Source organism: Oncorhynchus clarkii, unplaced genomic scaffold (assembly GCF_045791955.1).
Source record: "Oncorhynchus clarkii lewisi isolate Uvic-CL-2024 unplaced genomic scaffold, UVic_Ocla_1.0 unplaced_contig_4841_pilon_pilon, whole genome shotgun sequence".
Classification (NCBI taxonomy): Eukaryota; Metazoa; Chordata; class Actinopteri; order Salmoniformes; family Salmonidae; genus Oncorhynchus; species Oncorhynchus clarkii.
Window position 1 is genome coordinate 48,737 of NW_027260873.1, and position 22,764 is coordinate 71,500.

General features: G+C 46.0%; 1 protein-coding gene across 1 annotated transcript in view; it reads right to left on the reverse strand.

Moving 5' to 3' along the window:
- Positions 1 to 8,136: 8,136 nt before the first annotated feature.
- Positions 8,137 to 22,764, reverse strand: part of LOC139402032 (vasorin-like) — a 39,205-nt gene continuing 24,577 nt past the window's right edge. Inside the window, exons 2-5 of the mRNA XM_071146082.1 lie at positions 13,988 to 14,223; positions 13,123 to 13,682; positions 12,679 to 12,906; positions 8,137 to 12,557 (exon numbers count right to left, since the gene is read on the reverse strand). Of these exons, the coding sequence (XP_071002183.1) occupies positions 11,382 to 12,557; positions 12,679 to 12,906; positions 13,123 to 13,682; positions 13,988 to 14,201 (2,178 nt within the window). The 5' untranslated portion in view covers positions 14,202 to 14,223 and the 3' untranslated portion in view covers positions 8,137 to 11,381. The remainder of the gene's footprint in view (positions 12,558 to 12,678; positions 12,907 to 13,122; positions 13,683 to 13,987; positions 14,224 to 22,764) is intronic.

Genomic DNA, 22,764 nt, shown 5'->3' on the forward strand with positions numbered 1-22,764 from the left:
CTCAACTCTCTAGTTTTCCCCTTTAAAACTGCAACTTAAAGTGGGCACAGCCTGTGTTCACAGTAAAGGCACACCAGAAGTTGCACGGAATTTTCACCACATCCAGGTTTGCGCTCAGCAGACCTGACATTGGCTCAGTGTCGAAAAACATGAGGGAACATTGCTCCTCCCCCTTTCCACCCTTACACCACCTGCAAACTGGCCTGTTTTAATTAAAGCTATATTTGTCAAGTCATACAATTCTTTATCTTCCCTTTTTCTCTCTCTTTTCTTCCCTCTATCTTTTCCCCTATCTCTCCCCCCCCTAAGGTCTTTCCCTCTATTGCACTATTGCAGACACGCAGGGTCATCACGATAGTTTTTGAGTGACAGGCTGTGAAGTTCAAGTTTTTGTTAATTTAAGGATTATTTGGATAGTGTCCGCATACACACTTCCCCCTCGTCCTCATCGTCATCCTATGCAATACTGCATTATCCTAGACCCCGAACCCCTTACCCCATGCATCAAAACACCAGACACTACTCCAGACTTTACTTTCCTTACAGCCATTCCATGTATGCTAGCAAGTTCAAATGAGAGGAAAAACATACCATTCAGAATAATGAAAATGCACAACAGAAGAAAAGGAATCACACAAGAAACTCTACTGTCTGCTTTTAACATTATTCTTAATGCTATTCTTAACACTATTCTTAATACTATTCTTAATACTATTCTTAATGCTTTTCTTAATACTATTCTTAATACTATTCTTAATGCTATTCTTAATGCTATTCTTAATGCTATTCTTAATGCTATTCTTAACACTATTCTTAACGCTATTCTTATTGCTATTCTTAACACTATTCTTAACACTGTTCTTAATGCTGTTCTTAATACTATTCTTAATACTATTCTTAATGCTATTCTTAATGCTATTCTTAATACTATTCTTAATGCTATTCTTAATGCTATTCTTAACGCTATTCTTAACACTATTCTTAACGCTATTCTTAACGCTATTCTTAATGCTATTCTTAACACTATTCTTAACACTATTCTTAACGCAATTCTTAATGCTATTCTTAATGCTATTCTTAATACTATTCTTAACACTATTCTTAACACTATTCGTAATGCTATTCTTAATGCTATTCTTAACACTATTCTTATTGCTATTCTTAACACTATTCTTAATGCTATTCTTAACACTATTCTTAACACTATTCTTAACACTATTCTTAATGCTTTTCTTAATACTATTCTTAATACTATTCTTAATGCTATTCTTAATACTATTCTTAATACTATTCTTAACACTATTCTTAATGCTATTCTTAACACTATTCTTAATACTATTCTTAATGCTATTCTTAATACTATTCTTAATGCTATTCTTAATGCTATTCTTAATACTATTCTTAATACTATTCTTAACACTATTCTTAATGCTATTCTTAATGCAATTCTTAACACTATTCTTAATGCTATTCTTAACAAACATCCTCAGCCAAGCATCCAACAGTCTATAGAATAAAAAATGCTCTTCTTTCACAAAACACACAAACATAAACTCAGCAAAAAAAGAAACGTCCCGTCACTGTCAACTGCATTTATTTTCAGCAAACAGAACGTGTGTAAATATTTGCATGAACATAGCATGATTCAACAACTGAGACATAAACTGAACAAGTTCCACAGACATGTGACCAACACAAGTGGAAAAAATGAACAAAGGGGGGTCAAAATGAACAAAGGAGGGGGGGGGGGGGGGTCAAAATGAACAAAGGGGGGTCAAAATGAACAAAGGAGGGGGGGGAACAAAGGAGGGGGGGGGGGGGGGTCAAAATGAACAAAGGGTAAAAGTAACAGTCAGTATCTGGTGTGGCCACCAGCTGCATATCCTACTCATGGACAGCACCAGATTTCCCAGTTCTTGCTGTGAGATGTTACCCTACTCTTCCACCAAGGCACCTGCAAGTTCCCCGGACATTCCTGGGTGGAATGGCCCTAGCCCTCACCCTCCGATCCAACAGGTCCCAGACGTGCTCAATGGGATTGAGATATGGGCTCTTCGCTTGCCATGGCAGAACACTGACATTCCTGTCTTGCAGGAAATCACGCACAGAACGAGCAGTATGGCTGGTGGCATTGTCATGCTGGAGGGTCATGTCAGGATTTTTTATTTTATTTGTTTATTTGACCTTTATTTAACTAGGCAAGTCAGTTAAGAACAAATTCTTATTTTCAATGACGGCCTAGGAACAGTGGGTTAACTGCCTGTTCAGGGGCAGAACGGCAGATTTGTACCTTGTCAGCTCGGGGAATTGAACTTGCAACCTTCCGGTTACTAGTCCAACGCTCTAACCCTGCCGCCCCAATGAGCCTGCAGGAAGTGTACCACATGAGGGAGGAGGGTGTCTTCCCTGTAACGCACAGCATTGAGATTGCCTGCAATGACAACAAGCTCAGTCCTATGATGCTGTGATACACCGCCCCAGACCATGACGGACCCTCCACCTCCAAAATGGATCCCGCTCCAGAGTACAGGCCTCGGTCATTCCTTCGACAATAAACGGGAATCCGACCATCACCTCTGGTGAGACAAAACCGCGACTCGTCAGAGAAGAGCACTTTTTGCCAGTCCTGTCTGGTCCAGCAACGGTGGGTTTGTGCTCATAGGCAACGTTGTTGCCGGTGATGTCTGGTGAGGACCTGCCTTACAACAGGCCTTACAAGCCCTCAGTCCAGCCTCTCTCAGCCTATTGCGGACAGTCTGGGCACTGATGGATGGATTGTGCATTCCTGGTGTAACTCGGGCAGTTGTTGTTGCCATCCTGTACCTGTCCCACAGGTGTGATGTTCAGATGTACAGATCCTGTGCAGGTGTTGTTACACGTGGTCTGCCACTGCGAGGACGATCAGCTGTCCGTCCTGTCACCCTGTAGCGCTGTCTTAGGCGTCTCACAGTACAGACATTGCAATTTATTGCCCTGGATACATCTGCAGTCCTCATGCCTCCTTGCAGCATGCCTAAGGCACATTCACGCAGATGAGCAGGGACCCTGGGCATCTTTCTTTTGGTGTTTTTCAGAGTCAGTAGAAAGGCCTCTTTAGTGTCTTAAGTTTTCATAACTGTGACCTTAATTGCCTTCCGTCTGTAAGCTGTTAGTGTCTTAACGACCGTTCCTCAGGTGCATGTTCCTTAATTGTTTATGGTTCATTGAACAAGCATGGGAAACAGTGTTTAAACCTTTTACAATGAAGTCCTGTGAAGTTATTTGAATTTTTACGAATTATCTTTGAAAGACAGGGTCCTGAAAAAGGGATGTTTGTTTTTTTGCTGAGTTTACAAAGAGCGAGGGAAGCAAAAATGTTTACTCACCAGCAATTTCCTGAGGAATTTGGAAAGTTAATTTTTAAAAACCTGCCCTGTCTGAAAATCACAATGGCTGCTTTGAGCCTCTCAGCTGGAACAGTGGTGCCACCTGCCAGGAGGAAAATAATCCCTTCTTTCTTCATCCCTTCTTCCTTATCGGAAATGAACGTAAGAAGAAGGAGGGACCACACAGGTAACAGAGTATCGGTACATTACACACACACCACCACTACAACCCAAAGGGCAGAAACTGGTCCAATCAACTTTCTTTCCACGTCATTTCAACCAACAAATTCCAAGTGATGATGTTGAATCAACGTGGAAAACTGATTGGATTTGCATAAAGTCATCAACATAACAGAATGTGACATCTTGTAACCTGAATCCAATGACATGGAGATATCTTAGGTAGATTTCAAGTTGAATTCACATTAGTTGACAACTCAACCAAGTGTAAATCAGAACTAGACGTTGAACTGACGTCTGAGTCCAGTGTGAAGTTGTTAAAGTTTTACTGATGAATCCATCGGAGGACTGTGTGGCACAACACGTATGCATTATAAAGTCTGGTTGTATCTCTTGTGATTTTTAGGCCTAGCTTAGGACCCTATTTAGACTTGAGATAAGTTGACTTGACATGGGCTTAAGTCCAAAAATGCAGACCCATGTTAAGTCTACTAACTCAAGTCTGAATCGGGCCCCTAGTCATGTATCTATATGTATGTTCTCAAGGCCTGACTATTGACGACCCAGTGATATATTTGCTGGTCTGGCTACTGCAAACTGCCATGTCATCTCCACAGCGTGGCTGACTCACATACCTGAGACATGAGTCCTGCTCCGAACAGAGCAGAGGGGAGTTCTGTTTCTGTCCATTTATTTGGTTCCCATGGAGACAGACACAGAACAAGATGCCTGAAAAAGGACTGGAGAGAGAGAGAGTGTGGTTTTTGAAAAGACTTCTCCACCCAAAGACCACACAAACAGAGCCCTGTACACTGATCAATGTAAATAAATCAAACGAACAGATGGGCCCCTGACAGCGCATCACACTTCAATACAGCATTACCCTGCTCAGAAACTACAAACTGCATCGATGATTTCCAGGTATATTCAGCTCAAACCTCCCTGACATAGATGTGGCTGTGAATAAATGTAATGAGATCTAACATAAAGCAGAGCCACAAAAGCTATGGCTGCAATAGAAAAAGCAGTGCTAATTGGAAACCTCAAAAAGAGAAATGGTTTAAGGATATATATTTTTTTGATCTTTATCAAATAGAAAACATCACAAATCACAGGATAGAGACGTAGGGCAACAATATTGTGACACAGTGAAAGAATATACAAACAAAGCCTAAGATGGAAGCATTTTGAGAACAATCTGAAAGCGATCGAAGACTCCATTGATGGACCCCAGTTCTGGGAGAAATGGAATGGTCTAAATGGACAACAGAGGAATGTTCTGGAAAACAGAGGAACATTTGAAAAGATCACTTTGAAAGTATCTATGAAACATTACCATCAGAAGAACTTACTTTAAGCCACCAAAACATGCGAGAAAAACAAAGCTCTATTGAAAACAACCAGAAGCCAATTGACTACCAAATTACACACGCCGAACTTTCAACAACAAAAAGGCATGTAGCCCTGATAGCATCAGGAATGAAATGCTTAAACACAGTACTCCTGAGTTGCAGGATGCCTTATTCAAACTATTCAACCTGGTTTTGGAGAGTGGCTGCTTGCCTGATACTTGGAACCAGGAGCTCATAACCCCTATATATAAAACAGGTGACAAATTAGACCCTAATAACTATAGGAGAATATGTGTCACCAGTAACATGTGGAGACTGTTATACAGACCGAGTGCGTCAAACGACTCTTAAGGATTAAGTCCAACCCTGTTCAACGTCTACATCAACGAACTACCAGTGTCGTTGGGCCGATCTGCAGCCCCTGGACTCAGATTCCTGCTCTACGCAGATGACCTTGTCTTACTGTCACCAACAGGGCAAGGTTTACAGGAACAACTTAACATTATTCGGGAATACAGCAACAACTGGGCAATCAATATGAACTTTCAGAAAACCAAAGTTGTGATTTTCCTGAAAAATACCAGGAATCAGAGCAGCAGAAACTCCTTCACCATGGTTGAACATGTCCAACGGTACAACTACCTGGGACTAACAATCAGAGCAGCAGAAACTCCTTCACCATGGTTGAACATGCCCAACGGTACAACTACCTGGGACTAACAATCAGAGCAGCAGAAACTCCTTCACCATGGTTGAACATGCCCAACGGTACAACTACCTGGGACTAACAATCAGAGCAGCAGAAACTCCTTCACCATGGTTGAACATGTCCAACGGTACAACTACCTGGGACTAACAATCAGAGCAGCAGAAACTCCTTCACCATGGTTGAACATGCCCAATGGTACAACTACCTGGGACTAACAATCAGAGCAGCAGAAACTCCTTCACCATGGTTGAACATGCCCAACGGTACAACTACCTGGGACTAACAATCAGAGCAGCAGAAACTCCTTCACCATGGTTGAACATGCCCAATGGTACAACTACCTGGGACTAACAATCAGAGCAGCAGAAACTCCTTCACCATGGTTGAACATGCCCAACGGTACAACTACCTGGGACTAACAATCAGAGCAGCAGAAACTCCTTCACCATGGTTGAACATGCCCAACGGTACAACTACCTGGGACTAACAATCAGAGCAGCAGAAACTCCTTCACCATGGTTGAACATGTCCAACGGTACAACTACCTGGGACTAACAATCAGAGCCTCTGGTGGATTTGGTCTGGCAGTGAAAACACTAAAAGAAAAAGCCTGCAAAGCATTTTATCACAAATGATTATTCCTATCCAAATCTGGTGCTAAATATTCAACAGTGTAATTTGACCAATTGTACTCTATGGAAGAGATGTTTGGGGTCCAACCTGTAATTACCATTATAAGCATTGAGAGACAACCCCAATAGAAAATCTGCATTAAGAATTCAGCAGAATTATCTAAATATCCAAAAGAAAGTTCTACATAATGCATGCAGAGCAAAACTCGGAAGATTCCCTTTAATTGTAAAGGGCACTCAAATGTTGTCACCATTTGAAATTAAGCCCCAAAACATTCTTACAATTCAAAGCACTGGACACCCAAGAAGAGCCGAACCCTGAAAAGAGTCCCTATGTCAGCTGTTTAAAACACTAAACAACTCTATTATCCAAACAAACAGGGATATCAATCAGATTGTTCCAGAAATGAAAACCTTCTTATTGACACATTTGAAAAATTCTACAAAAACTCAGAATAAACTAAATTGCTATTTGGGGCCTCAAAAGAGAATCCACATTGGCAGAGATACAAAACAGAGACAGATCCTGACCAAATACAGGCTCAGCGACCACCAAAAGGTAGACACAAAAAGACATGGCTACCCAAAGAGATAATGTATTTACTAATGACATAAAGCTGGGAAATATTTAACTGTAGTTCATTATCCTCATTGCATTTTCCTGTACTATACTGTATTTACTGAAATGCTGGACCACTATACTGCTTTGGCAATGTCTACAAATTGTATTTCATGACAATTAAGCAATCAGAGAGAGAGAAAGGCAGAGGGAGAGAGAGGAAGAGAGAGAGCAAAAGAGGGAGAGTGAGGGGGAGAGTGAGGGAGGGAGAGAGAGTGAGGGAGAGAGAGTGAGTGAGGGAGAGTGAGGGAGGGAGAGTGAGAGAGAGAGTGAGGGAGAGAGAGGGAGGGAGAGAGAGAAAGGGAGAGAGAGGGAGGGAGACAGAGAGACCTTTGAGTCTGTTTACTGTTTTTTGTTGACATTTTTTTGTTTCTTCTCACTTTTGTTGATCTATTCCACTTGCTTCAGCAATGTAAACATATGTTTCCCAAGCCAATAAAGCCCTATGAATTGAGAGACAAAGAGTGACACAGAGAGCGAGAGAGAGAGAAGTGGTGTGTGTGTGTTTTCTAATCCTTGTAGGCTAGTGCTGGTGGGTACTGCAGTCATTTACCAAGCTCCCCACAAAGCAAACAACCAGGACTTTAATGTATTCATTTATAGGATTTAAATTGTCTTATGTTTGTCATATTTTCCCATTGGCAAAAACTTCTTGACGATTAAGGATAAATACAATAACTTTTGTTCATTCCAGTAACCAACACAGCGTCATAAACCCATCATTTGGGGTTTGGAGTAAGAGGTGGGGGGGGTTGAAAGGGAGGGGGGATGAGTTATGCAGTGAAAGTGTGCTTGTGTGTGTGTGTGTGTGTGTGTGTGTGTGTGTGTGTGTGTGTGTGTGTGTGTATTCCTAGCTATAATTTCTGGGAATGGCCTTGCAACAAGCTGGCAACACACATCTGGCTGTCGTTCCTTAAATCCCCAGTCAGTAGGAAAGACTGACTAATGCCCTAATGCTTTTATTACTAGGATCATTAAGCACTGTGTGTAACATTCAACCAGTATTTACTGTATGCTTGAGGACCTGAGGTGAAGTAATGTAATATGTGTATGTACAGTGTATAGTATGTACACTGTATGTACACTACACATACCTGCCGTTAACATGCGACCTTCATTCTGATCTTGACCTGATCTTGTCTGTTTACACTTATAAGATCTGATCACAATCAGATCACAATGCTTCTTGTAATCGTGTGCACGATCTGAACACAGTCCACATGTTAGAACAAGGTATAAACCAGGCTAGGGAGTCACTGACCAAGATATGACCAATGTATTTTTTTCATATTCTCTTTTTATGTCATTTCATATCCAAAACATAAACACTTTTTTACAGAAAAAAAAACATTAAAATAATAAGACAAAGGCTTTCCCAAACTGAAAAGAGAACGTAACAAAGCAAGTTGAAAATATTAAAAAAATGTCCGGTCCCTCATGCTACAGTAAATAAATCTGTATAGGATTTCTTCTTCCAGTTTAGGTTCTAGTGAACAGATATATGAGCGTATGGCTCTTGGTTTCTGTTGGATGATTGAAGAAAGACAGTAAAACAAGGAGAGAAAGAAGACAGGCAGTAGAAAATAAGATGGTTGATGGAGAACAGGGATGAATACCTGGGCTGGATTCAAATATTGAATCTCCTTTTTTTGCACACACACACACACACACACACACACACACACACACACACACACACACACACACACACACACACACACACACACACAGAGAAACTGTTTTCTATCTACCAAGACACAAACTGGTGTAGTGAGATTGTAGAGTATGTACCAGAAATAGGCACATGTTCCTTAAGGTAAGTGTTACAACAACAACAACAACAACAACAATAACAACAACAGAGAGAGACAGAGAGACAGGCAGAGAGAGAGACAGAGAGACAGGTAGAGAGAGAGACAGGTAGAAAAAGAGAGACAGGCAGAGAGAGAGACAGGCAGAGAGAGACAGACAGGCAGAGAGAGAGACAGACAGGCAGAGAGACAGGCAGAGAGAGAGAGACAGACAGACAGGCAGAGAGAGAGACAGACAGGCAGAGAGAGAGACAGACAGGCAGAGAGAGAGACAGGCAGAGAGGGAGACAGACAGGCAGAGAGAGAGAGACAGGCAGAGCGAGAGACAGAGGCAGAGAGAGAGACAGAGAGGCAGAGAGAGAGACAGAGAGGGATCAAGAAAAGAAAAGAACATCAACAAAAATGAGAGAAAGAAAACAGAAAAAGAAATTGAATGGTGACACATTTGTACTTCCCATTCTCCAAGACAGGAAACAAAGATAAATATATCAGAACAGCGCGATTTTCATTCCGTATGAACTTTTCATAGTCTAGTTGGCTGCAGGCAAGCAAAACAGGCCCGAAAACACGGCCAAGAACCTTGTTGACCGAGACAAAGGGAGGGGTGAAGGAAACAAAGAGAGAGAGAAAAAAGAAAAGGAAAGAGAACGAGAGAAAGAAAATAGAATAAAGAGAAAAGGAGAGAAGAGACAGAGAGAGAGAGAGAGAGAGAGAGAGAGAGAGAGAGAGAGAGAGAATAACAGAGTCAGAGAGAGAGAGCCAGAGAGAGAGAGAGAGAGAGAGAGAGAATAACAGAGAGAGAGAGAGAGAGAGAGAGAGAGAGAGAGAGAATAACAGAGTCAGAGAGAGAGCCAGAGAGAGAGAGAGAGAGAGAAGCAGATAGAGACAAAAACAGACAAAGAAAGAGAAAAATAGAAAGAGAGAGAATAAAACAATAAAAAGATACTGGGGATCTCATTGGTTAACTGCGGCCATATCTTCAAAACGCCACAGTCAGTAGCAAGTCAAGGAAATGACTGGTTTCCACTCCTTCGACACATATAGTAAATGGCTCTCAAAGTCTTTGAACTCTGGTGCTTTTTTCGGCATGTGTGTGTGCCACTTTAATGGCTCAGGGTTTGCGGTGACAGAGCTTGGAGGACAGTTTTGGAGCTTGAGCGTTCAAAAAGAGACTAGGTTTGTGTCCCAAATGGCACCCTATTCTCTAAAGTACACTACTTCTGACCAGGGCCCATAGGACTCTGTTCATAAGTAGTGTGCTATGTAGAGAATAGGGTATCATTTGGGACAAGGATTGGTGTTTCTGGAGCTAACCATGTCCTTATGTAGCTTTGGCAGGCTATTGTAGTTGGCAGACAGTTTTAGACAGTAAAGAAGAAGAGTGTGGGAGTTTAGAGTTCAGAGTCTGTGCTGTTTCTGATACTTCTTATTCACATTTACTTGGTGAACAATTTCTACATGATGAAAATGTGAAGAGTTTTGGGGTAAATTGAATCTAAATTCAGTAAATTCAGGTGAATTGGAATGACCTATTTAACAAAGAAAAACTCATCTTTAAAAGTAAATAAACCCTTTCAATTCTAAACTTTCTGAATTGAAATGAAATGGACCCCAACCCTTTGCTGCGTCGAGGGAACAGCACAATTCAATACAGCATCAACATTTCTGACGACCACAAGACAGGAGAAACAGCATGACAGCAACAGAGAAATCCATGATAAAAAAAGACATACAAAACACATTACAAAAACATCATATGAAACCCGCTCGACAACAACCTTCAAATAGCGTCCATCACAGCTACTGACCACGCCGCTAAGGACAGAGGCTTCGTCCCAAGTGGCACTACTTTTGACCAGAGCACTAGTCTTTTCTAGTTTTGTTCCCTACTAGCACTGACTTGACCGATACCTTCTTTATTGAGGAAAAACATACTCATTACGACTGTGATATGTGGTTGTCCCACCTAGTTAAGATGAACGCACCAACTGTAAGGGGGGGGGGGGGGTAGCAGGATGAAGGGAAATCTGACTGGTGGTAATGTCGTCTAAAACTGTATTCTATCCGTGGTACCATCTCTACAGAATCAGCATTTCACCCTGTTGCAGAGAGATTATCTTCTCTTCAGTGCAAGTTATCCCAGGGGGCAGGTGGGGAGGGGTGCCTCGTTCATTTCCGGAAGTGCTGAACAGTCTACAGAGCACACACACACCTGTGTCTCTATCTCTACCTCTGCACCCCACCTCTACTCCTCCCAACCTTGACTCTGTGCCTTCCCCATACCTCCACAAGCCCTGCTCTCCCAATCTCCTGATCCAGCAAAAGGATTGCAAACTCATTCAATGCAGCTCTTTTCAAAACATCAACATTTCAAAAATAAAAGCATCATTATTACAGCATATCATGTCAATGCAAGAAGGCACTTCCGTTTTCAGTCCGATTATAAGACCCTTTTTGGCATGGCGATTGCACTTTAGGTTTAAATACTTGTTACATTTCTATCAACTTGAACTCTGCTGGATGAGCTAAAACACCCCCCTTTCAATGCCTCATAATGGTAGAGTCCTCGCATCCACTTAGAGATAACAGGGCGTAGCGTTACCCTCTACAGGGGTAGTTACTTCTGTTCCATTCCATAGCTCTGAATGTCATTGAGTACATTGAGTCTCATTGAGAAATATTAAGAAATCCATGAAGACAACAGACTGAGTTTCTAGAAATACGATGGCTTCAAGGATGCCACATTATTATTCGATGGACAGTGCCCCTGTCCCTTCATGAGGGGGGCCTCATATTCTAAACCACCATTTTGTGGAAGGGGATGTGACGATCCGCCATTTTGTGGCTGGGTCGGGATGGAGGTATGACAGGGGGCGATATCCGCTCCCTTGTGGGGTAGGGTGCCCCCGTTCCCCACGCCGTTCTCCAGACAAGCCTTAAGGCCCTCCAGTTCCATTGGTCCCATCTCACCCCCTTCCAGCGCCATGTGAGCCCGTCTCCTTCGGAGGAAAAGAACCAGGATGGCCACCACCGCCACCCCCGTGACCAGGGCGAGAGCAGCCAAGGCTGGGATGAGGGTGTAGGTGAGCTGGCTCTGATCATCCACCTGGGGCTCCAAGGACGAAGCTTGGGTACCTCCCTCGGTACGAGCCTCCATACAAGACCCTCCCTCGGTAGGGCTACCTCCACCGCCTCCACCCCCGTTCACCCTCTCTGCCAGGGGGCTGGCGCACACCGAGTAGGTACAGTTGGGCCGGAGCCCTCGGAGGGTGTATTCTGGGTACGAAGCGGGGACGCTGAGGGACATGGGGCGCCGGTCGGGCCCTGAGAGGTTCCGGTAGGTCAGCTTAATCCCGCGGATGTGCGGCCTCGTCTCGAGGAAACGGTGCAGGTCGAGGAGGATGGACGTGGAGGTCACCTGACGGGAACTGATGTCATTGGGATCAGAGGTTACAATGGGGGCGACCATGGATGCCATAACCTCGGGGGCGGAGGTTTGGAGAGGTGGCTGGTTGTGTTTAGACGACTCCAGGTTCTCGCAGTACAAGCCCATAGTTCCGCGGGGACAGAGACATCCAAGCTGTCCCAGAGGATCGAAGCGGCACGTACCCCCATTGAGGCAGATGTTCGGCGGGCAGATGTGGCCCTCATCCCTGAAAGCGGTAGTCGGAGAAGCTGGAGGAGGGGGACGACTCTCAATGTCTGTCTCCGTTGAGGATGGTTCATCACTAGGGAATGGCGGAGGTGGGGGGATGGCGTTGGTATGTGTGTTTCCAGGGGATGTAGTCGGAATGGGGGGTGCGGAAGTACTCCCCTCCCCTAGGGCATTCGTCATGACAGTGGTCGTAGGTGGACAGCCGAAATCTTGATGGTCCAGCGCCGCCAGCACCTTCAAATCAAATCAAACTTTATTTGTATCCCATTTCATACAAGCCAGCAACTAAATGTGTTTCACAGGAAAATAAATCAAATATATTTAGTATTAGAATTAGAAAATATTAAGACAATACCTTGCCAGCATTCACTGGTGGGAAGTGGCACCTTGTCTCCTCTGTGCGTCCCAGATCCACATTCTTCTCTTTCAGCCAGCCAGGGAACCAGGCCAGAGGACAGAGACAGTTGAAGGGATTCTCGGCCGCCGTGAGGTGCCCCAGCCTGGGGAAGAGCTGGAAGAAACCCTGGGGCAAGCCCTGGAGGTTCAGCCCACTGAGATCCAGCTCCTGGAGACCCACCAGACTCTGGAAAAGAAGAAGAAAAAGAAGAATACTTTATTGTCCAATGTTCACAAATGATCCCAACCCCACTAAAAAACATACACACGCAGGCAGTTTGGATAGGTTGGACCAGAGGCTTGACATAGTAAATCCCATGGAGCAGCTTCAGGGACTAAGCCATGTGTTATTGACCCATCAATTACAGGAATATTTAACACATTTTTAAGAAAATGTATTTACCTGGAAGTCCTCGTTCCGGAGCTCCCCAATGGGGTTGGCAGCCAGGCTGAGCTTAATAAGCCCCCGGGTGGCCTTCAATGCTTCAGGCATCCCCTCCAGCTGGTTCTGGGACACATCAAGGTCATGGAGGTTCCCCAGGGAGGCCATCAGATCTGAGTCCAGGGTGGTGAGCCCCAACGCAGCCACTTTGAGCGACTCGAGGTGGGGGGTCTGGAGGTCTTGGGGACCCAGCGTCGGGAGAGAGTTGAAGCTGAGATCCAGGAGGAGAAGGCTGGGGAGACGGAGCATTGGGAGACCGGTCAACTGGTTCCCCTGGAGCTTCAGTTCCAGAAGATCCTCCAGAACTTCGAAGGCCTCCGATTGGATGCTCTTGATGAGGTTGCCGTGGAGATACAGCCTCTCGAGTTGCACCAATCCGGAGAAGCTATCCTTGGCGATGTGGGTAATGTAGTTTGCGGACAAATCGAGATTCCTCAGTGAAGATAGCGTTTCAAAGACCCCATCCGGGACCTCCGTGAGTTTATTCTGGGACAGGTCCAGCATCTCCAGTTCCCCCAGGCCTAAAGAAGAAGAAGACGAAGATTGCTTTATATTCCAATGCATACGGATTTACAATGGAAAAACTTGTGTTCTACTTCATTCCAAACCCTCGAAAGACACACATACAGAGGTTGGAAAGGTTTGAGTAGAGGGTAGCAGTTCAGGGGTCAAGGGCACAACAGCAGGAAATGGCATCCAGGACACTGATCCAGCAACACTCCATTTGCCGGCCCACTCCTGAACAAATATTTTCCTGTCACACATGGGATTAGAACTGGAAACCTTCCAGTTGCTGTTCCACTCCTCTAACCTCAACACTTCCTACCTGTGAAGTCATCCTGGGCTAAAGTGTTGATGCCGTTCTGGAAGACGTAGAGATGTTTCACAGAGGAAGGGAGGCCGCGGGGGACGACGGTGGAACGACGCTGGATGCAGAAGATGGAACCCTGGGCCTGACAAGAGCAATCCTCTGGACAGTCACTGGAGAGGACAGAGGAAGAGGAGGAGAGGAGGAGGAGGAGGGGGAGGAAGGGCGCCATAGTGGTGGAGTCCTTGTGTAATCTGAAACACAAAGAAAAAGAGAGATGTTAGTGTTGGTTGGTTGAGACTTTTCTGGGAAGGAAAATTGATCATATTTTCAGAGTAACGAATCAGCAGCGGTCAAAAACCTGGATAAGATAAAATCATTCATTTCTGAGAATAATTTCCACACGTCCAAGTCTATTGGCTGTTTAATGCGGTCAGTCGGATTATTCTTATCCTTACATTTCAGTATGCACGCACAAACACACAATCCAAGCCATCAAAAAACCTCCCCTTCCCAATCCACCACAGGAAAGAAATCCCCCATTGTTGACTTCCCTCATGACATCAGAGAACACAACAAGTAGAGTCACAGTAACTCAGTAACAGACCCCAGTCTCCCTCCCTATTCCCCTCAACCAGAGCATACAACCATGACCCCATAGAGACTGCAACATCACTATGATGAAACCCTGCCCAGTCACACACACAGCCCCTTCATAGTGGCTACATTCACTGTCTGCTTGGTGAGCACACACACAGTGGGCCTGAGTCCTGAGCGAGGTCCTGTCTTGGCCCACCCACAGTCACTCCGTCCCGGGGTGATTGAGAAGCAAGTCTAGCGTCTCCCAAGTGTTTATGGCATTGGTGTGTGTGTGTGTGTGTGTGTGTGTGTGTGTGTGTGTGTGTGTGTGTGTGTGTGTGTGTGTGTGTGTGTGTGTGTTTATGGCAGTGTCTCCAGCCCATGAAAACCGCCCTGGCTTTAAACGACTGGACACCTACGAAAACACGGCTACTGCATACAAACACAAACTATGGCTTTGTGGGAGTGTATTGGAGTGTGTATCACACACACAGACACACACACGGATGTATGCATACACTCCCAAACCTGCAGACACAGACACACACACACAGACACACACACAGACACACACTTCTTCATACAAACTTATGGACACATACACGGCTACTTCATACAAACACATGCTTTCTCAAAATGTACTCACTCATACACGTTTGCCCACACACCCCTAGCCAGACACACGGTCACCATAAACACAGACCGTACTATGTTGGCTATACGAGGGGGGGGGGGGGGGGGGCAAAAGAGACAGACAGATTAACAGAGAGAGAGAGAGAGAGAGAGAGAGAGAGTGAGAGAGAGAGGGAGAGAGAGAGAGAGAGAGTGAGAGAGTGAGAGAGAGAGTGAGAGAGTGAGAGAGAGAGGGATACACCCTAAGCATCAGCTACAGTTACATACATGTATTGACAGTGTATGGACATATTAAAGCCTTCCCACATCCCTTCTAGACCTTTAGGAGGTATACAGCTTGTAATAATGGAAATTTGACCTAAGATCAGTGTCTAAGCGGCGACTCGATTTTACAGTGATCTCACTCTGTAGGCCTATATACAGTAAAACCTCATGGGGCCCATAGGCCTAGGGCTGTCCAGTGAGATGCCTGAGGGGAAAAGGAGGGTGCATGAAATGGGGTTTGAGGTGGTTCAATTTAAAATGTGTGTGTGTGTGTGTGTGTGTGTGTGTGTGTGTGTGTGTGTGTGTGTGTGTGTGTGTGTGTGTGTGTGTGTGTGTGTGTGTGTGTGTGTGTGTGTGTGCGCACAAGTGTTTGTGTGTGCCAGAAGCTAGCAGTTAGCTGTAGCAACAGTCTCAACGGGACGATATACTCTGTGATTCACCTCAGTGGAGAAGATAAACTGCGTAGTCACTGACCTCTACCTCTTCTACACCTTCTCATGACCTCTACCTCTTCTACACCTTCTCATAATCTCTACCTCTTCTACACCTTCTCATGACCTCTACCTCTTCTACACCTTCTCATAATCTCTACCTCTTTTACACCTTCTCATAATCTCTACCTCTTCTACACCTTCTCATGACCTCGACCTCTTCTACACCTTCTCATGACCTCTACCTCTTCTACACCTTCTCATAATCTCTACCTCTTCTACACCTTCTCATGACCTCGACCTCTTCTACACCTTCTCATGACCTCAACCTCTTCTACACCTTCTCATGACCTTTACCTCTTCTACACCTTCTCATAATCTCTACCTCTTCTACACCTTCTCATAATCTCTACCTCTTCTACACCTTCTCATGACCTCTACCTCATCTACACCTTCTCATAATCTCTACCTCTTCTACACCTTCTCATGACCTCTACTTCTTCTACAGCTTCTCATAATCTCTACCTCTTCTACACCTTCTCATGACCTCTACCTCTTCTACACCTTCTCATGACCTCGACCTCTTCTACACCTTCTCATGACCTCTACCTCTTCTACACCTTCTCATGACCTCGACGTCTTCTATACCTTCTCATGACCTCTCCTCCCTCTTTCTTTTTTCTATGTCTGTCTTTCTCACACTATCAACCACATACCCATATATTTATTATATTTCGTCTTCTTCTCACATGCTTTTAGTTTGGTATTATAGCAGGGTAAGGTTGAAACTCATAGGCCTATCAGTTCCAGGGAAAAGGTCAATTTCCTGAAGAAAAAGGTTTAATAAGAAGTGAATTTCAAGGTAGAGTATCTCAGTGAGACATGCCCTCAGTCGGGTCAGGGAACACTTTGAGAGTAATTGGCGAGGCAAAAGTCCCCCTTATCTCAACTGGGAGAGACTAGAGGTTTTACAGCAAACAACAAGGCTACCTACAGTGCATATCTCTGTTCGGCAAAGATAAGACTGATAAATTAAAGGTTGTTGCTATTTTAGATGCAGGGGTGGAATCAATTTTCCTTGGTTGTGTTTCAGCTGTACAGTGACCTTGAGTTACTTTATAGGAGCCTACTGTCAGCAAGAATGCACTGCAAGTACACAAGTATTTTACATGCACATGCAAACACACACAAAAGCATGACCATACATTCTAAATATTGCTCTCTCTCTCTCTCCTTCTCTCCCTCTGTTCCTCCCACTCTCACTGCCTTGGTCTTTCTCAGTGAACCCTGCACTACTCTCTTCCCATTTCTCCCTCCCTCCTTCTCTGCATCCCTCACTCCTGCCCTCTGCATCCCTCACTCCTGCCCTCTGCATGGCTCCTGAGGTTGGAAGTTGGATAGAAACCCGAGACGTTTCATTAAAGTGGAGAAGTGAAGGGGCCAACCTCCGGCCTCCTGCCCTCCTTTACCCCCCCCCCCCTCATCCCCCCTTTTCCTCATAACAGGAGAGATCAGTGCCTGATCCAGCAGGCGCGGCTGGAATTTGCAATAACCGACCCAAAAAATCCATCTTGATCAAGGAGAGAGAGAGAGAGAGAGAGAGAGAGAGAGAGAGAGAGAGAGAGAGAGAGAGAGAGAGAGAGAGAGAGAGAGAGAGAGAGAGAGAGAGAGAGAGAGAGAGAGAGAGAGAGAGAGAGGGAGAGAGAGAGAGAGAGAGAGAGAGAGAGAGAGAGAGAGAGGAGAGAGAGAGAGAGAGAGAGAGAGAGAGAGAGAGAGAGAGAGAGAGAGAGAGAGAGAGAGAGAGAGAGAGAGAGAGAGAGAGAGAGAGAGAGAGAGAGAGAGAGAGAGAGGGATAGAGAGAGAGAGAGAGAGAGAGAGAGAGGGATAGAGAGAGAGAGAGAGAGAGAGAGAGAGAGAGAGAGAGAGAGAGAGAGAGAGAGAGGGATAGAGAGAGAGAGAGAGAGAGAGAGAGAGAGAGAGAGAGAGAGAGAGAGAGAGAGAGAGAGAGAGAGAGAGAGAGAGAGAGAGAGAGAGAGAGAGAGAGAGAGAAAAAGGAAGCGGGAGAGATGTTGTTTTTTGTTAATTCTCTATTTTGTTTACTTCACTTGCTTTCAATGTAAACATGTGTTTCCCATGCCAATAAAGCCCCTTTGAAGTGAATTAAGAGAGAGAGCAAGGTGAAGGGGGAGATTAGAGGGAGGGATGTCTGAGGGGCAACAGAGTTTTGCATATTAGTCTTTCCTCTATACACCTGCCTCTGCCATATCCCTCACGGCACAATGCCTCTCCCCCCATGTGACCTACTTTTAGTGTGTACGGACTGACATGTACAGTATGTGTAACTGATAGATGCACACACACACACATACAATTGCCAGGTCGCAATTGTAAATGAGAACTTGTTCTCAACTTGCCTACCTGGTTAAATAAAGGTGAAATATATATATTTTTTAACATTAACACGTAGTGTGTGTGTACGTAGTGTTTTGTCTGTAATTTTTGGTTTTACATCAGACCTAAGACTAGCTGTTGCCATTGGCGTCGGCTAATAGGGATTCTAATCAAATCTAAATCTCTCTCTCAACCTGATACAACTAGCCTTGTGAGTTACTTCTTAGTAGTAGTTACTTCTTAGTAGTTACTTTTTAGTTACTTCATAGTACTAGTTACTTCTCAGTAACCAATTCTAGGCTCTTCCTGCTTTCTCAATCAGTCAATCAGTCAGCTATTCATTGTAACGTTTGTTGTTGTTGTCAAAGTCAAAACTAAATAGAGCTATGCCATTCATGAGGGCTGCTTTCAGTCGGTTGGTTGTTGTTGCCATGGAAACCAAAAGCAGATGTCACTCACAACGTCATCAGGCGCATACCTGAGGGTTAATGGTAAAGAGGGCACGACAGGTAAGGTGCGACATCACATAACACACACACACACGCAACACAAAGCTTGCCATGTCACTCTGTCAAGTCAGTCACAAGGAAATGACCTTCCCCTAACATTCACTGTAGCTAATCTAGCTATTATCATACCCATTATACTCACTAAACCCTGTAGTGTAGAACACACACACACACACACACACACACACACACACACACACACACACACACACACACACACACACACACGACATTACTCTTCTAGAATGAAATAATTATTTTATGATATGGTATTCAGACAAGGCACAGTGCACCTTTGTTTAAAAGCTTTTTCTAGGACCCGAAAGGCACACTGAGCCTGCATCCAAAATGGCACCCTATTCCTTATATAGTGCACTACATTTGACAAGAGCCTTAAGGACCCTGGTCAAAAGTAGTCCAAAATAGTGCACTAAATAGGGAATAGGGTGGTATTTAGGACACAGCCATAGGCCTATTAGGAATCCGGAACTCTGTATTTATCCAGCTGATAGAACTGTAACTGCAGTAGGTAGGTAAGCTGCTCTGGGTCTTTAAAGGGTAACGGCCTCAGAGCAGTTTGAACTTGGCAGGTAGCCGGATGACTGACAGATTGAAGAGAGAGAGAGAGAGAAGAACAAGAAAGAGAGAGGCTTAATAAATAAAGACAGAAAGAGGGAGAGTAAAAAGCAAGAGGGAGATGATGAAGAAAGAGAGAGAAATTAGAACAAGAGAGAGAGAGAGAAAGAGAGAGAGAGAGAGAGAGGGGGGGGGAGAAAGAAAGAGAGGATTTTATGAAAGGAAATGACTAATCACAGTTTATGTTTCTCACTCATCAAGTTCCACAGGACGTTGGACCCCTCTTTTGACAGTTCTGCCTTTTATTAATAGTTAAGGTGATGACAACGTTAATGATACCTGGCAGATGCAGCAGTGCGCATGCAGTCTACACGAGACAGGAAGTCTACAATGTAACAATACAAACTATTTTACAGAGAATACAGTCTGTATCAGCAGACCTAAATTGGCTTGATCAAAATGCTCAATTAAATTCTATATGTGTTGCTCAAATATCTCTCCTCTCTCTCGTTGCACATCAGGATATTGTGTCTGAACCACCCTTTATGCCAGGAGTTTTTCCTAGTCAGGTCACATGGCCAGGGAATACTCTGGGTCCTAGTTATGACAGACAGACTCCAAATCCCATCCATCTGTAGCCCTACGTCTGAAATGAGGTTTGATATTACTTCTGGGGAAAATGATATAGCTAGAAAATGATTTGGCTTCAATTGCAAAGCCTCAGAATGAGAGTCCAAATGAAAGTGGGGGCGGACGGAGGGATGGAGAGCTGAAAGGACGGAGGGATGGAGAGCTGAAAGGACGGAGGGATGGAGGGATGAAAGGACGGAGGGATGGAGGGATGAAAGGACGGAGGGATGAAAGGATGGAGGGATGGAGGGATGAAAGGACGGAGGGAGAGCTGAAAGGACGGAGGGAGGGAGAGCTGAAAGGACGGAGGGATGGAGGGATGAAAGGACGGAGGGAGGGAGAGCTGAAAGGACGGAGGGATGGAGGGATGAAAGGACGGAGGGAGGGAGAGCTGAAAGGACGGAGGGATGAAGAGCTGAAAGGACGGAGGGATGGAGAGCTGAAAGGACGGAGGGATGGAGAGCTGAAAGGACAGAGGGAGGGAGAGCTGAAAGGACAGAGGGAGGGAGAGCTGAAAGGACAGAGGGATGAAAGGACAGAGGGAGGGAGAGCTGAAAGGACGGAGGGATGGAGAGCTGAAATGACAGAGGGAGGGAGAGCTGAAAGGACGGAGGGAGGGAGAGCTGAAAGGACGGAGGGATGGAGAGCTGAAAGGACAGAGGGAGGGAGAGCTGAAAGGACAGAGGGATGGAGAGCTGAAAGGACAGAGGGAGGGAGAGCTGAAAGGACGGAGGGAGGGAGAGCTGAAAGGACGGAGGGATGGAGAGCTGAAAGGACAGAGGGAGGAAGAGCTGAAAGGACGGAGGGATGGAGAGCTGAAAGGACAGAGGGAGGGAGAGCTGAAAGGACGGAGGGATGGAGAGCTGAAAGGACAGAGGGAGGGAGAGCTGAAAGGACGGAGGGATGGAGGGATGAAAGGACAGAGGGAGGGAGAGCTGAAAGGACGGAGGGATGGAGAGCTGAAAGGACAGAGGGAGGGAGAGCTGAAAGGACGGAGGGATGGAGAGCTGAAAGGACAGAGGGAGGGAGAGCTGAAAGGACAGAGGGATGGAGGGATGAAAGGACAGAGGGATGGAGAGCTGAAAGGACAGAGGGAGGGAGAGCTGAAAGGACAGAGGGAGGGAGACCTGAAAGGACGGAGGGAGGGAGAGCTGAAAGGACAGAGGGATGGAGAGCTGAAAGGACAGAGGGATGGAGAGCTGAAAGGACAGAGGGAGGGAGAGCTGAAAGGACGGAGGGATGGAGAGCTGAAAGGACGGAGGGATGGAGGGATGAAAGGACAGAGGGAGGGAGAGCTGAAAGGACAGAGGGATGGAGAGCTGAAAGGACAGAGGGAGGGAGAGCTGAAAGGACGGAGGGATGGAGAGCTGAAAGGACAGAGGGAGGGAGAGCTGAAAGGACGGAGGGATGGAGAGCTGAAAGGACAGAGGGAGGGAGAGCTGAAAGGACAGAGGGATGGAGAGCTGAAAGGACAGAGGGAGGGAGAGCTGAAAGGACAGAGGGAGGGAGAGCTGAAAGGACGGAGGGATGGAGAGCTGAAAGGACGGAGGGAGGGAGAGCTGAAAGGACGGAGGGAGAGCTGAAAGGACGGAGGGAGAGCTGAAAGGACAGAGGGAGGGAGAGCTGAAAGGACAGAGGGATGGAGAGCTGAAAGGACAGAGGGAGGGAGAGCTGAAAGGACGGAGGGATGGAGAGCTGAAAGGACGGAGGGATGGAGAGCTGAAAGGACGGAGGGATGGAGAGCTGAAAGGATAGAGGGAGGGAGAGCTGAAAGGACGGAGGGAGAGCTGAAAGGACGGAGGGATGGAGAGCTGAAAGGACAGAGGGAGGGAGAGCTGAAAGGACGGAGGGATGGAGAGCTGAAAGGACGGAGGGATGGAGAGCTGAAAGGACGGAGGGAGGGAGAGCTGAAAGGACAGAGGGATGGAGAGCTGAAAGGACGGAGGGATGGAGAGCTGAAAGGACGGAGGGATGGAGAGCTGAAAGGACAGAGGGAGGGAGAGCTGAAAGGACGGAGGGATGGAGAGCTGAAAGGACGGAGGGATGGAGAGCTGAAAGGACGGAGGGATGGAGAGCTGAAAGGACAGAGGGAGGGAGAGCTGAAAGGACAGAGGGAGGGAGAGCTGAAAGGACAGAGGGAGGGAGAGCTGAAAGGACGGAGGGAGAGCTGAAAGGACGGAGGGATGGAGAGCTGAAAGGACGGAGGGATGGAGGGATGAAAGGACGGAGGGAGGGAGAGCTGAAAGGACGGAGGGATGAAAGGACGGAGGGATGAAAGGACGGAGGGAGGGAGAGCTGAAAGGACGGAGGGATGGAGAGCTGAAAGGACAGAGGGATGGAGAGCTGAAAGGACAGAGGGATGGAGAGCTGAAAGGACGGAGGGATGGAGAGCTGAAAGGACGGAGGGATGGAGGGATGAAAGGACGGAGGGAGGGAGAGCTGAAAGGACAGAGGGATGGAGAGCTGAAAGGACAGAGGGATGGAGAGCTGAAAGGACAGAGGGATGGAGAGCTGAAAGGACGGAGGGATGGAGGGATGAAAGGACGGAGGGATGGAGAGCTGAAAGGACAGAGGGATGGAGAGCTGAAAGGACAGAGGGATGGAGAGCTGAAAGGACGGAGGGATGGAGAGCTGAAAGGACGGAGGGATGGAGGGATGAAAGGATGGAGGGAGGGAGAGCTGAAAGGACAGAGGGATGGAGAGCTGAAAGGACAGAGGGATGGAGAGCTGAAAGGACGGAGGGATGGAGAGCTGAAAGGACGGAGGGATGGAGAGCTGAAAG